Below are 16,240 nucleotides of genomic sequence, written 5' to 3'. Positions count from 1 at the left end.
GCCTCCTGCTCACAACCACCTCAATCACCTAATAAAAGCTGGAAACCCCGACCCATCAGGTCTGGTGCTGGTGCACATCTCTGCACCTAGCCCTTTCCCTCCCTGGAAAAGTAAAATAAAAAATTTCACTCTCCACACTTTCTTCTCTTTGTGAATTTTTTCACAGCTCGCATCACCGCCCACCCTACCACAAAGGATCTTTTCTCAGAGTGGTGAAAGCCAAAGAGAGAAACTGCATGGTAACACGGGGACATCTGATGCCCTAGTTGCAGTGGATCAACACCAGGTGCTGAAGGAGGTGGGCAGGGGATTGAGTGAATGTGACCCAGGATCCACCCGGCTGGACCCCATCTGCCATGGAGCAGGTAACCAGAGGTATCAACCAAAGTCTGTAGCGGGGCAGGGAGACCATTGACACCCCCACCCCACTTCTGGACAGCTCTGTACAGGGTAGCTAGAGACGGGGGCACAGAGCGATCAAGGTCCTGGGTCGACTTCTGCCTGGACTGGAGTAAAGAGAGAAGTGGGCTGGCCCACGAGGCTCCTTAGTGGTGCAATCCTTGCTCACTCAGAGAACCTTCCTGGAGGGGTCCCTTCCTCAACTGAAAACGGTCAACAGCGTCCACCCGCCACCCGCTCCCTACTTCCACAAGCTACTAACTCCCCGCCCAGGAGCTCAGAGTAGGGGTGCGAGTGATGTGGAATTATCCACCCCGGCCCAGCTGACTCATGGAGTGAGGCTTGTCTGCACGGAGAGCAGGTTGTACCCAGCTCCTACCGCCATCCGGGTGGATACGAGCTGCACCATTTCTCAAGTCGCCATGCTCAAAGGCAAAGGGATTATCCGGGGATCACAGACCTGAAGCAGAAAAGTGAAGGGTACAAATCCAGGGACCAAGACACCACATTTCTCACACACTGGGAGTACTTCCACCGTTACTACTTCATTGCCACATTTCAGGCAGGAAAACCGGGCCTCCAGTTGGATTAACGGCCCCCCAACCCCGCCTCGTCGTCCCCCCCCCCCCGCGCCCCACTCCTGCTCCCCCGACTCCAACCCTCCTGCTTAGAAACTACGCAGTCACTCTTTCCAGGGAAATACTCAATTCCCAGGTCAGGGACGTGGTTTGCTTTATTAAGGGCGGTGCCTGGCGCCCTGTGAGGCTGTACAAATGTCGTTCCCCCTTCCTATTGGTGCTCCTCCCTTTTGGGTGGGACCTCTTTAACACGGCGTTCCAGAATTACCGTCTCCCACATGGCCCGTGACCCGGAAACTCTTCGGGCAACATGGTGGCGCCCAGCCGCAAGAAGCGACTGGCTCAGATTCCCTGGTCGGTCGCTCGCATTAGTAGGTAGGTCGCGTGTCGGGAGGTGATTGCAAACTGCGGGGCCCCGGAGCCGCCCATTCTAGTCCGACAGCGGGGGAAGGCGGCCCCAGGGGGACCTGGCTGCTGTCGCAGGGACCCATGACCTTTTGGATTACGGGTCGGGCACCTGCAGGGAAAAGCCGCCCTTCGTGTATCCACCTTCTCACGTCTTTAATTTCTCATTTTGCAGAAGAGACGGCTGAGACCCAGAGAGGCTGAGGCTTTCTCCTGAGGTCACACCGCAGGTGGACAGCTAGGCTAGAATTCGACCCGCTTCTGCCTTTTTCTCCCAACGAACCCAGAATCCTGGCAGCCAGCCTCAGAGTTGCTGTAGGTACACCCCACTACTGGGTTCAGATTTAAAAATTACAGATGTTTTGTAGAAATTTGGCTCTGCTCCCTATTCCAGTGATATTTGCTAGGCGCCTACCACGTACCAAGCACTGTCCCGGGTGCTGGAGACACAGCAGAGGAAAACAGACAAAAAATCCTCCGTCCACTGGGGGAGCCAGACATTGAACAAATCAGAAGTAAAAGGAATGGGTGTTTTCAGATGTTAGTAGTTGCTAAAAAAAAAAGGGGGGGGGCATTCATCGGGATGGTGGAGGCTTTAGATAGGGAGTGGGGAAGCCGTCAGGAAAGGCCTTGCATTTGAATATAGGCCTGAATGACCAGAGACAGCTGGGGACTGATCTGGGGGAAGAAATTTCCAAACAGAAGGAAAAGCAAGTGCAAAGGCTCTGAGACTGGAATAACTTAGCTTGTTCGAGAAACAGTGTAGCTGGAGCTGCCAGTAATAAGAATTGAGTTTGAAGGGGTAGACCCTATCTGATTTTATCTTAAGTGTTATAATACCATTAACAATTTCAGGCAAAGAACACTGAATTTAATTCACATTTTAAAAAGCTCCCTCTGGCCAAGTTGGGGAGAACAGACTGGAAGCAAGTAAGGAAAGAAGTGGGAGAGGCTGGCAAAGAGGTGCTGGCCTTCAGAGGGAGAGAAATGGATGCATTTGGGGTATATTTGGAAGTAGTCACCAGGATTATTTGATGGATTGAATGGGGTGGGGAAAGAGGAACACAGGGGACTCAGCAATGACTCCTAGCTTTTAGACCTGAATGATTAGGAATGGTGGTATTATTGGCTGGGATGGGGAAGAACAAGTTTAAGCAGGGACGTCAGCTTGAAGCAAATTGTTTGAAACGGCTGGGTATATGCCAAAGTGGTAATGAGGTATGAAGGCTGGAACTCAGGGCTGGCAATAAACATTTGGATCCATCAGCACATAGATCATCATTTCTGACTGTAACACACAGAGAAGAAACCTGGACTCTGGTTGAAATGCAGATTCTGATTCAGTAGGTCTGGGTTAGGGCTGATTTTTTTAAATATTTTATTTATTTATCTGTAGAGGGGAAGGGAAAGAGAATGGGAGAGAAATATCAATGTATGGTTGCCTCTCATAGGTCCCCTGCTGGGAACTGGCCTGCGACCCAGGCATATGCCCTGACTGGGAATCGAACCAATTCCTCTGATTTGCAGGCCCACACTCGATCCACTGAGCTACACCAGCCAGGGCTATTTTGCATTTCTAATAATGCTCCCAGATAATGATGCCTATGTGGCTGATCCCTGCAACACACTTTGAGTAGTGAAAGTTTAAATTAAGGACTTAATCTTCGCTTCACATGGGAGTCATCTGAGTGTGCTAAAATGTTGATTCCCAGGCCCTGCCTCTAGATATTTTGATTTACTACATCTAGGGTATAGCCTAGGCATGGGGATTTTAAAAAGCTCCCTAGATCACTCTAATATGAACAAAGTTTGAGAACCATTAGAGCTGCCTACAGGAATACAAAGAAGAGAGAATAAGTTGACAACACATCTCAGGGGAGTAGACAGACAAATCCAGAATGTGGGATTCTGCAGCCTTATTACTCAAAGTGTGGTTTCCTGACCAGCAGCAGCAGCATCGCTTGGAAGCTTGTTAGATATGCAGCAGAGTCTGGCTCCCCACCCCAGAACTGCTGAATCAGAATCTGCCTTTTAACGAGATCGCAGGTGATGTGTCTGCACATTCAAGTTTGCAAACATTGTAAACTTTAGAGAAAGAAGTGGGTCTTGTTGATTAACTGAGAAACAGACCTGGATGCTAAGAAGAAAACCAAGAGTGTCAAGACAGTGGGAGGAGGGCCTCACCAGTGCGACATGCTTCTGAGAAATCAAGCAAAAGGAGGTCTGAGAAGCACACACAAGGGTGGTGATAGTGGAGTGGTGGGGCAGCAGCCAAGTTGGAGTGGAGCACAGTGTATAGACACCTCTGAGGAAAAGCTTTGCTATAAAGGGAGCAGAGAGATGAAGCAGAGGCTGGAGCAAGACTTCAGGTCCAGATGGGAGATGCTAGAGAAAGTTGAAGTAATGCTAAGAATGATCCAACACTCCCCGGTTCATTTTTTTAAGGCCAGTATTACCCTGATACTAAACCAAACAAACACTAAAAGAAAACTACAGACCAGTATTTCTTAGGAATATGGACACAAAAATCCTCAACAAAATACTAGCTAACCAAATTGTACTAACATATAAAAAGTATTACATATCATGATCAAGTGAAATTTAATCCAGAAATGCAAGATTAGTTTAAAATCTGAAAGTCAGTTCACATAATATACTGAAATAATAGAAGAAACGACAAAAGCCACACGATTATTTCAATAGATGCATCAAAAAGCTTTTGACAAAATCCAGTACCTTTTCTGATAATAACATTCAACATGTAGGTATATAAGGGAATTTCCTGAATCTGATAAAGGACATATATGAAAAACCCACAGGTCACATCATACTTAGTGATGAAAGACTGGATGCTTGTCCCACTAAGATCTAGAGCAAGACAAGGAAGTGGCTCTTGCCACTTCTATTCAACATTGTACTGAAAGCACCAGCAAGAGCACTTGAGCAGGATAAAGAAATAAAAGGCATCCCGCCCTGGCTGGTGTGGCTCAGTGGATTGAGTGCCAACTTGCAAACCAAAGGGTTGCCCCTTCGATTCCCAGTCTAGGGCACATGCCTGGGTTGCAGGCCAGCTCCCCGGTAGGGGGCATGAGAGGGGCAACCATACATTGATATTTGTCTCGCTCCCTCTCTTACCCTCTCTAAAATAAATAAAGAAAATTAAAAAAAAAAATTTTAAGCCTTGGCTGGTGTGGCTCAATGGATTGAATGCTGGCCTGCAAACCAAATAGTTGCTAGTTTGATTACCAGTCAGGGCACATGCCAGGGTTGCATGCAGTCCAGGTCCCCAGTGGGGGGTATGTGAGCGGCAACCACGCATTGATGTTTCTCTCTCTTCCTCCCTTCCCCTCGCTCTAAAAATAAATAAAATCTTTTTTTTAAAAAAGTAAATCTATTTGCAGATGACATGATCATGCCAAGGAATCCAATAAAAAGCTATTAGAGATAAGAATGTTGTGCCAAGTTGTAGTCCACATACAAGATCAACATGTAAAATAAATTGTATTTCTATATACTAGCATTGACCAGTACAGAAATGAAGAAAATACTCCCATACGTAATAGCTTCATAAATAATGAAATACCAATAAATTTAATAAAGGAAATAAAAGACCGATACACTGAAAACTATGAAATATTGTTGAAAGAAATTAAAGATCTAAATAAATTCAGAGGTAGCCCATGTTCATGGATCAGAAGACAATATTATTTGTCAGGGGTATCATTTGTCAGTCTGCCCATTTAGGCAGTGTGATGAGCTTGTGGAGAGCAGATTAATTCTGAGGTCTCATGCAAGCAGTATTCCTGTGTTTCTCAGAGTAACTGGTAGTCAAGGAGTTAGGTTTGGCAGAATCCGGGTTAAAGACTCTGCCTGGCCTGTTCCAGGCCTCATGGGAAGGCAGCATGGTGCTGTAGCCAGAGCATGGCACCTGGAGTCAAGAGAGCCGACTAATCCCTATATCTCTTTGAGCTTCGTGTTCTTTGTATGATGGAGCTCTTGGGTTGGAGAGTCTCTCTAGGCACTCCTGACTCCTATGTACGAGTGCTGCATTCTGTAGGAGTTTGGAAGCGAGGGGACACAATTCCCCAGATCCCCAGGAGACATGAAGGGCTGTGAAGGATGGGGCAGCTGGATTATGGGAACCAGCCCTGTACTGTGGGCAGGGACCTTGGTTCTTACCAACTTTCCCTGTGCGTGTACTCTGGTTATCTATCTGTTGGATAAAAATGACACCAAACTTGGAGGCTTAAAACAATAAAAATAAACCCTTAACATTTTTGGTCAACTAATTTTCAGCAAGAGCGCTAAGACAATAAAACGGGGGAAGAATAGTCTCTTCAGCAAACAGTATTAGGATGACTGGACCCCCTTCTCACACAATACACAAAAACTCAGTGGGTCATACACCTAAAAATAAGAGCTAAAGGTCTTAGAAGAAAACACAGAAGTAAATCTTCATGACCTTGGCTCAGCGATCGTTCTGCAGTTACAACATCACAAGCGGAGCTGAGAGAAAAACATAAATCAGGCTTCATCAGAATGAAAAACTTGTGCCGCAGTGATGACAAGTACAGAGTCAACCCAAGGAATGGGAGACGTTAATTTTAAATCATCAGGGTCTACTATCCAGAATATATAAAGAACTCTTACAACTCAATAATAAAAAGAAATAACTCACTTTAAAAAATAGACAAAGGATCTAAATAGACATTTCTGCAGTGAAGATACACAATGGCCAATAAGCACATGAAAAGCTCATCATTCATTAGGGAAATGCGAGTCCAAACTTCAAGGGGATACCATTTCACATTCAGTAGGATGTCTGTACTCAAAAAGACAGATGATAAGTATTGGCAAGGATGTGGAGAAATCGGAACCCTTATACACTGCTGGTGGGGATATAAAATGGTACAGCTACTTTGGAAAACAGTTGCAGGGTTCCTCAAAAGGTTAAACGTGGAGTTACCATATATGCCAGCAATATGACTTCTAAGTATATACCCAAGAGAAAACACATGTTCTCACACAAAAGCTTCTACATGAGTGTTTATAGCAGCATTAATCATAATATTTTTTAAAAAGTGGGAACAACCCAAATGTCCATCGGTTGACAGATGGATAAATAAAACGTTGTATCTGTACAGTGGAAATTTCTTGGCAATTAAAAGGAATGAAGTTGGATACATGCTACAACATGGATAAACCTTGAAAACATGATAAATGAAAGGTGCTAGCCATGCTCTGACCTCTGTGGCTCAGTTGGTTGGACATTGTCCTGCAAAGTGATGGGTCATGGGTTTGATTCCCAGTCAGGGCACATGTCTGGGGTGCAGGTTCAGTCCCCAGTCAGGGAATGTATAAGAGGCAACCAATCAATGTTTCTCATATCAATGCTTCACTTCTCTGTCTCCCTCCCCTCTCTCTAAAAATGAATAAAATCTTCAAAAAGAAATAAAAAAGTGCTAGTCATAAGAGAATGTGTGTTGTACGATTCCATTTGTATGAAACACCCAGAGTAGACAAGTTTACAGAGATGGAAGGTTACTGCTCGTCTAGTGCTGAGAATAAGGGGAAATGAGAGTGGTGGTTAGTTTTTTTTTCAGAGCAACAAAAATGTTCTAAAATTAGATTATGGTGATGGTTGCGCAACTCTGAATATACTTTAAAAAACTGAACTTTAAAAGGTGTAGTATATAACTAAAGTCAAAAAATGACCTAGTACAGAGAACAGCTAGTGATAGGGGGAGGATAGTGGGTGGAGGGATTGAGCAAAATAAGGAAAAGGACTCATGGACATGGACAATAGGGTGATGACTGCTGAGGGGAGAAGGGTATAGGGGACTAAACGGTAATGGAAAAAACATAATATGATACATATTGTAAAAAATTGAAAACTATTAAAAAATGGCCTGGTAGGGCAGGGGACCATTGTAACAATCCCTCCAGATAGTGAAGCAAGGACCCTGATTGTCACAGTCATTTAAGCTCCTTCTTGTGGAGGCCGGTGACTTAGCTGTGCAGTCTGGAATGTGGTCTCCACCAAAGAGAGGAGTCTCATCTCCATTAGTGGATGGGGTGCCAGACTGATGCTGTCTCCTCTCCCTCATCCAGGTGGTTGTCCAACAAGCAGAGGCATGAGCTGGGCCCAGGGCATCCTGCTGTCCCGGAGCCTCTCTCGGGGCTGGAGAGGCATCTGTGGCACTGCCTTCACGGGAACCCCCTTCTCTCAGGTAACTGCCAGCCAAGCAGTCATCAGGGTGGAGAAAGGCAGGCAGATAGGCCTGGGATTTGCTCCCAAGCCCTTCAGAATCCATCCCATGGTAAAGCCAGCTTGGGGGGAGGGGCGCAGAGAGACAGATATGGCTGGTCTGTCTGCTCTGAGGGCCTATTGAATGTTTCTTACTCATTTAAAAAAGTGCTGGTGCCCACATGTTAGCAGGGGGTTGAATTTGAAAACAAGGATGTAGCCTTGGCTGATGTGGCTCAGTGGACTGAGCGCTGGTCTGTGAATTGGAAGGTTGCTGGTTCGATTCCCAGTCAGGGCACATGGCCGGGTTGCAGTCCAGGTGCCCAGTTGGGGATGTGTGAGAGGCAGCAGACTGATGTATCTCTCACATGTTGCTGTTTCTTTCCTTCTCTTTCTCCCTCTCTTCCCTTCTCTCTAAAAGGATGTAAATAACATTTAAAAAAGAAAAGAAAGATGTATGAGCTAACTAGATTTGGGTTATGCCTCTAAGTAACTCTTACTTGTAAGGATGTGGGCGGAAAACTGTATTTCTGTCCCTTACCCAAAGTGACCAGATGGCCAAGGCCAATTGATGGCCATAAATTGCAACAAGAACAATGATGGTGGTAGTGATACTATTAAATGCTCTCTTACGGAGTCCTTCCTCCGAGCCAGGCCCTGTGCTGTGCATTTCATTTACGTATCTCCCTTGTGGGGTCTCTCCTATTTTTAGGTATTCCAGAGTTTCCTTTCAAATTCTTGCTTTAAACTCATACCACCTAGTTGCCTATATTTTCACTTTAAATGAATTCCTGTTTGTTTGTTTGTTTGTTTGTTTGTTTGTTTGATGTCGCCTTATGTAAGACTTCAGGGCAGCTGTTGGGGCAGCAGAGCGGAGACTCCAATCCCAGTTCTGCTGCTCAGCAGCTGTGTTATACCACACAGCTTACTTCACCCCTCTGGGCCTCAGTTTCTTCATCTGTAAAATGGGTACAGTAAGTTCTCAACAATGCCTGGAACATAAGACTATTCCATTAACATTCAGTTCAAATTTAAATAAGAAATTTGTTAGCTTATCATTTGTAAAGCAGGAGTGGGCACATTTTTTCATAAAGGGTCAGATAGTAAATATTTTGGGCTTTGCGGACCACACAGTCTCTGTCACAAGTATTCAGCTTTGCCATAAGCTAGACATAATGAATGAGCCTGCCTGTGTTCCAATAAAACTTTATTGACAAATGCAAGCAGTTTGCCCTAAGGCAGTGGTTTCTGCTGCCTGACTTCTGCTGTGGAGAGATCTGGTCTGCTCCCAGCACCATGAACTCCCTATTCTGGAAACAAGATCTCCTTAACCCAAGGTAGATGCCATCATAACAGATGAGGAAACTGAGGCCTGAGTAGTAAAGTGGGTGTCACCAGGCAGAGAACATACAAGCTGAGACTCCTGCTGACTCCAAAATCTGCATTTTTTAATCTTGGTTTTTGTTCTTACGGGTTTTTGCCTCTCTTTAACTCAGTTTTGGATATTTATCTTTTGAACAGGTAATAATACAGTTAGTTACAATAGACAACATAGTTCAAAATCCAAACAGTTCCAAGGTTATATCGTGACAAGGGTCTGGCCTCCTGTCTGGCCTCTGCTGAGCTCTAGAGGCAGCAGGCGATGCTACCCGCTTACTCTGTTTCCTCGCAGAGATATTTCACGGGCACAGAGACATACACGCGTACAGTCAGTCCTCATTGCTCACACAATCGGTCACACAATGGGTTGTGATCTGTGAGGTTGCTGCGTGCACTGAATTAGTGATTCCTGAACTTTCGCTCCCGGGAGAAGAATGAGGTAGGCTTCCTGTGAGCCTCTGGTCACATTTTCCTCAACCACTCAATACACAACCTTATTGTATGGCTGTTTCTGTTTAAAGACACCTTATCTAATACGTATTTTTGCCCTGACTGGTGTGGCTCAGTTAGTTGAACATCATCCTGCAAAGCAAAACATTGCGGGTTTGATTCCCAGTCAGGGCACATGCCTGGGAGTGTATATGAGAGGCAACCCATTAATGTTTCTCTCTCACATCAGTGTTTCTCACCCTCTCTCCCTCCCTCCCTTCCCCTCTTTCTAAAATAAATAGGTAAATAAACAAAGTCTTTAAAAATATCTGTGTAGTTGGTTAATTCACACTGAACTCACAGCCAGCTGCACTATAACTCATGCCTAATGAAGCTGATCTACCATATGCATTTTTTTCTGTAAGCAGCAGCGGAGCCTTTTTGCAGGTAGGAACACTGGGCAGCACTTCTGCAACACACTTGGGGGCCATATTCAAAAGCAAAATCACACCCCCCAAAAAATGCAAGAAACGTTCACTAGAGCCAAAATAAGAAGGCAGAGCATCAACGTGTTTAACCTCCACCACCTGTGTCCGTGAAGGACCAGGAAAGTGCCGTGAGGGATTCTTGACTGGGGATTACAAATAAATTTTAGCAAGTAGGCAAATTCACAAATACAGAATCTTCAGATAATGAGGATCTACCTTGAAGCCCACCCCAGGTAACACAAGGCCTCCTCAGTGTGTCTTAGAACAGCAGGTGCTCCTTCCCCAAGTTCACAGCCACTTGCTTTATCATTTCCTTGCCCATGCACATTGGGACCATTTCCACAGATACAGCAGATGTACAAAAGTCATTAGGTACAGGTGTGTTTAGAAGTGTCAGATTTAAATACCAGATGCAGGATTGCTGCAACAGAGTGTGTGTTTGTCCTCGTGGTGAATATTGTTGAATTGCCTCCGTGGGGGTTTTACCATTGTGTTTGCTAGTCTGTAATGGTGCCTGATCTTGGGTTTGTAACCACAGCACACTTCTTCAGAGACCCTTAGGGATGCCTCTTGGCACATCTCCCAGGAAGGAGCCAGCCAGCAGTCCCTCAGAGGCACTGGGAGGTACCAGATTTGAGCAGTGGTTCTCTGTCCCCAGGTACCCTCACAGGCCCCTCGAGGCCTCCACTGCAGTGCAGTTACCCACAACTCTGACTCATCTCTGGTCCCAAGCCCACCTGAGCCCTTGCAGGGGCCCACCAAGGCCCTGTCACCCCACGAAGAGCTGTTTAGGCAGTCACCGGATGCAGCCCGGGACAAGGCCAGCTTTGTGCAAGCCGTGCAGAACTTTGGGCAGCACAACGTGCACAAGCGGGGCCACGTGGACTTCATCTACCTGGCCCTGCGCAAGATGCGGGAGTATGGCGTCGAGCAGGACCTGGCTGTCTACAACCTGCTGCTTGACATCTTCCCCAAGGAGGTCTTCCGTCCTCGCAACATCTTCCAGAGAATCTTCATCCACTACCCACGGCAGCAGGAGTGTGGGGTTGCTGTGCTGGAGCAGATGGAGAACCATGGTGAGGCCAGTAGGCTCAGGGTGCAGGAGTGGCTGCCTCCCTCTCCCAGGTCTGGGCCCCTCCATCACTCTGGCTCTGGTGTGTGTCCTCGCTGTCTGGCCTGCTCCCCACCTCTCTCAGTCTCTCTTTCTGTCTCTCATCTCTTTCCTCTTTCCCTCTGACTTTCCCTTTAAATTCTCTCGGGTTCTCTCCCCACTCTCTGGTATCAATTTCCTGACTTAATTCTGTCTCTGGTTCTTTCCATCTGACCCTCGCCATAATTTCCTCTTGGTCCTGGGCCCCTCCAATGGTCTGTCTCCGATGTCTCCCCCCCTCCCCCTCCCTGAGGCTCTGCTGCCATCCACCTGGCACAGGAGTGATGCCCAACAAGGAGACGGAGTTCCTGCTGATTCAGATATTTGGGCACAAAAGCTACCCCATGCTCAAGTTCGTGCGCATGAGACTGTGGTTCTCCCGCTTCAAGAACATCAACCCCTTCCCTGTGCCCCGGGACCTGCCTCAGGACCCAGTTGACCTGGCGAAGTTGGGCCTGCGACACATAGAGCCTGACCTCAGTGCCAGAGTCACCATCTACCAGGTATCTACCCTTGTCCACACCCTCAGCTGCCACCCTGGGCTGGGCCCCCCTTTACTCATCCTAACAGGCCACAATTCCAAGTTGGTTGCTCAGTCACTGTAAATGAAATATTTCGTATCTTGCCCCCATGTCCTGAGGGCCCCAGTCATGCCAGGCCACACAGGAGATCCAAAGAGAGCCCCTCCTAGCAATTGTCTGGTTATGGAGACGAACCCTGGCAACAGTTTCCCTCAGAGCCACTGTTACTAAGATGGAGAAGCTCAGGAGGCCACGGTAGCCCAGAAGGGACAACCATGGAGGGCTTCTTGAAGGAGGTAAAGGTGAGCTAGGCTTAAGCAGGACAGAAGGGTCAAGGAGAGTATTCCAGGCAGAGGAAGGAGCATGGGCCGGGGTCTGGGGAAATGCTGAAAGGTCTTCCTTTGGTGTGGGGGGGTCAGGGTCGGGGAGAAGAGGGTAGGAATACAATGGATTAAGGAGTTTGTTTGTGAACCCGTTGGTGAGGAGAGATCCTAGAAGAGGCATGGGGTGAAAGTCATGTTTCTGGAAGGAGCTGTGATTTCCCAAGTGCTCTCCAGTAGCCATGTGGATGGTGTTGGATGCTGGGGGGAGAGCACAGAGGGTGTAGGATAGTGGGTGATGAGGTAGCCAGTGAGGGAACTCAGTGTTAACTTAGCTCTTCATTTTTTAAAGTAATGCATTAAAAAGCCAAATAGTAAACAAGAGCACACAATGAAGAGTTCTCTCCTCTTCTGGCCCTTTAGTCCCCAGTCTCCCCCAGAGATGATCACTTCCATGCTCCCTTCCAGAGATCTTGTGTGTTTGCAAGCAAATACATACTTTTGCATCTGTATCCTGTATATATATATATATATATATATATATATATATATATATATACTCTCTTCCTGGGCCTCACTATGAAAAATACATACATAAAGGTTGTAAGCATGGCAAAATCACTGACACTACCCCGATTTAGAATAGAAACAATCCAAGTATCCATCGAGAGGGAACTGTGCATCTGGACTGTGACACCACAAAGATTTGTGAAAAATGCAAAGTGAAAGGATGACGTATCACAATAGTAGTGTCAGCTATCTTCAGTGTGAGAGGGGAAGGGAAATTAAAGTGCATATACCTGTTTACCTATTTTCACAAAAATAAATAATGCAAGGGTAAGTCAGAGATAGGTAGAAATGTTCATCTCTGGGCAGGCAGAGGAGATGGGGCAGAGAACAGGAATAAAAGAGAGACATGGTTTTATGTAATATGAGTAGGCTTTTAAACTATGCAAATGTTTAGTGTATTTTTAAAAATAAAAGAAGCCCTGGCTGGTGTGGCTCAATGGACTGAGCACCAGCCTGTGAACCAAAGGTCACCAGTTTGATTCCCAGTCAGGGCGCATGCCTGGATTGCAGGCCAGGTCCCCAATAGGGGCTCATGAGAGGCAACCATACATTGATGTTTCTCTTCCTCTCTTTCTCCCTAAAAATTAATAAAATCTTTAAGAAATTAAAAACTAAAACAAAAAATACTAAAATTGAAAACAAACAAATAGATGTATCTAAATATCTAACTGATAGCATGACCAATGATAGGAAAAAATCTTTCAAGTCACTGTCATCTGACTGCCCATCCTTAGTGGCATGTATTCTAAGAAATGACATCTGCAGAGAAATCCTTTATTTAATCCCATAGCGTTATAGAGTGTAGCAATATCAAAACTATGTATGTACATCAGTGGGTAAGTCACCTATCGATGGGTAATGCATATATTACTACTGATATGAACCAAGATTTTTGGTATAAAAGAAAAAGATATATAATCAAAATTTTTTTGTCTTTTTATTTAAGAAAAAATTTTAAATTCCATGTTGTTAAATTTGAAATGAAAAATCAGTATATTGTCCAGTAAAAGGGCCCAAGAGTAAAACATATACCTTTTCCACCCCCAAAAATATACTTTTGAAAATGTTTCTCCAGGGGCAGTGAGCTGGGTTGGGAGTAAAAGACAGAAAACTGTACTTGAACAACAATTAAAATAAATTTTTAGAAAAAGTTCCTCCTAAAGGCCATATGTATGGTGACGGGAAATTTGACTTTGGGTAATAAACAATGCTATATACAGGTGAGGTAACCACAGAATTGTACACTTGAAGCTTATATAATTTTATCAACCAATGTCACCCCAATAAATTTAATTTTTTTTTAAAAAAGTGTTTCTCCAATGGCAGAGCATTACACACCTCCTGCATTTGCCTTTTGCTGATTTCTCTTAATTATATGGTTGGTGGTCCATTCTGTTTGTGCCCATGAACCACCTGAATTCTTTTTAACTTGAAAGGATGGACAGTATGTGTGCCAACAGTGTCCACTCTCAGATATTTCAGTCAAAGCATATGTGCACTTTACATTTCATTTAGTTTTTTTAATTAGTCAGTGTGTAAAATTAATATACAAAAGGGCATTCCTTCCCTCCCTGTCCTTTGCAAAGGAAGACGCCGTGACTTCTTGGGTCTTCTGGGTCTTCTTTCTAGAATGTTGTGTGTGTGATTTTTTTTCCCCTAAATTTTGCAAGCACTGAGCACTTACTATATGCCAGCCACTGCTCTTTGCACTTTAGAACCATCTCAAGTAAGTGCTATTATTACCCCCACTTGAATTGGAGAAACTGAAGCATGTGTATAGCAACTTGGCCAAGGTCACAGACTGGCAGAGCCCAGATTTTAATGCAGGTGGGGGGGCCCAGGGTTCCTGATGTGTGAGCATTCTTAAATGTTAGCAGCTATTATGCTGAACTGGATAGACATGAAGAGTGTGGAGTGGGCTTGAGTGACATGTAGGGTGCCTGGCAGACAAGTCCAAAATTTGCCAGGACCCATCCTTCCCCATTTCTCCCCAGCTCCTCTGTAGGGGCTGGAGGCCACAAGCTTCCACCCCCTACTCTTTTTAGAAAATTTTTTTTATGTATCAATTCTATAGAGAGAGGAAGGGAGAAACACTAAACATTGATTTGTTGTTCCACTTATTTATGAATTCATTGGTTGATTTCTTGTGTCTGCCCTGACCGGGGATTGAACAACCTTGGCCTATCAGGGTAAAGCTCTAACCAACTGAGCAACCCCACCAGGGCCCACCCCTCCTCTTTTTCTGCAGATGCCTCCATCCAAAGACTCCACAGGTACAGCGGATCCCACTGAGCAGTATATCGTAGGTAAGGCCCTGTGCCTGGGTTTTCACCAAGCCTGCTGGGTGGACTCCTTGGGCCTTTGGACACAGCGCCTCAACCAGGGCCCACTGGGCATGCGTTTTACCACATCAGGTATCCAGAGTCCGGATCAACAGGCTTCCCTGGCCCGCCACAACCCAGCCCGTCCTATCTTCGTCGAGGGGCCCTTCTCCCTGTGGCTGCACAACAAATGTGTCTACTACCACATCCTCAGAGCAGAATTGGTGCCCCCTGAGGAGAGGGTGAGGACCCAAATCTTGAATGGGGAGGGTGTGATGTGTTGGCACTGCCCTGAGGGATGGTGGGGACTCACAGATTGTGAGGGGGGAGACAGTTCCTGGTGATGGTAGATGGGAGGCTACAGGTGGCTACAAGATCCTGGGCCTCTGACTCCTCTTGCACCGTTGTCCCTGGAGTAGGAAGTGGAAGAAATTCCAGAGGAATGGAACCTCTACTACCCAATGCAGCTGGACTTGGACTATGGGAGGAGTGGCTGGGATGACTATGAATTTGACATCAATGAAGGTAAAAACAAGGATGAGGACTGCATACACTATGATAGGTGTGGCATGTGGAGTCCACAGGCTGAGACCCCACCTCAATACTAAACACAGACCTACCCAGTAGATGCCCAAGTCCACACATACACATACCTGAAGGGCCCCAGGCCCGTCATTTCTCTATCATAGAGCACCTCTGTGCTGGCTACTGAGTATGACCAGGACAGGGCCAGTGGGGGAACAGGCAAGTTACATTCTTGGAGTTTTGGGGGAGTAGTATACCACCCAGCCTCAGGTAGGGAGTGAGAGGACTTTCTGGTGGAATCTTGAGGAACCAGCAGGTATCACACAGGTGAAGAATGGAATGGGCAGGCTAGGCAGAGTACATATCCTGAGCAAAGGCTAGGCCACACTGAAAGGGAGCTGAAAGCCCCTGCCCTTTTCCAGTAAGTAGTGTGGGCATGAGGTATGGGAGCTGCCGCAGTCTCCACTGCAAAATTCTGAGATCCTGTCTCTCCCAACAGTGGAGGAAGGCCCTGTTTTCGCCATATGTATGGCAGGTGCCCATGACCAGGCCACACTGGCCAAGTGGATCCAGGGCCTGCAGGAGACCAACCCAGCCCTGGCCAAGATCCCGGTGGTCTTCCGCCTAGCAGCGTCCACTGGGGAGCTCCAGGCATCCTCCTCAGGATTGGAGGAGCCGTTCCCACCACCACTCAATGGGCAGGAAGAAGAAGAAGATGATCCACAGCGACACCTGCAGGGCCAGAGCTGAGGCTTGAGGAGGCACAGGCTTGGACTGGTGTGAAAACATGAGATTATCTTTGAATGTAGAGCAAATAAAAGTTTTCCGGATTGGGGCTGCCTTCCTTCCTCTCTGGCAGTGTAACATCCCTGCCCCTTTAATGCCTGGTGGCATAGCTTCTCAAGGG

At 46.3% G+C, this 16,240-nt stretch overlaps 1 protein-coding gene across 2 annotated transcripts; it reads left to right on the top strand.

Annotated features, from left to right (window-relative positions):
- The first annotated feature begins 1,247 nt into the window (after positions 1 to 1,247).
- On the top strand, positions 1,248 to 16,168 carry ECSIT (ECSIT signaling integrator). 2 transcript variants are annotated; one of them, XM_037131371.2, is made up of 9 exons: positions 1,260 to 1,352; positions 1,558 to 1,697; positions 7,494 to 7,612; positions 10,585 to 11,002; positions 11,356 to 11,579; positions 14,736 to 14,793; positions 14,902 to 15,050; positions 15,228 to 15,333; positions 15,833 to 16,168. In XM_037131371.2, the coding sequence occupies exons 3-9, from the start codon at positions 7,517 to 7,519 to the stop codon at positions 16,081 to 16,083; spliced, it is 1,302 nt and encodes a 433-aa protein (XP_036987266.2). In that variant the 5' UTR covers positions 1,260 to 1,352; positions 1,558 to 1,697; positions 7,494 to 7,516; the 3' UTR covers positions 16,084 to 16,168. The 2 variants fall into 2 exon arrangements, with proteins under 2 accessions (XP_053514686.1, XP_036987266.2); XM_053658711.1 differs by lacking the exon at positions 1,558 to 1,697 and having other exon boundaries at positions 1,248 to 1,352.
- The last annotated feature ends 72 nt before the right edge of the window (positions 16,169 to 16,240 follow it).

This window comes from Artibeus jamaicensis, unplaced genomic scaffold (genome assembly GCF_021234435.1).
Source record: "Artibeus jamaicensis isolate MK-2021 breed Jamaican fruit bat unplaced genomic scaffold, CSHL_Jam_final scaffold_537, whole genome shotgun sequence".
NCBI classification, from domain to species: Eukaryota; Metazoa; Chordata; class Mammalia; order Chiroptera; family Phyllostomidae; genus Artibeus; species Artibeus jamaicensis.
This window is presented reverse-complemented; position numbering and strand designations above follow the sequence as displayed.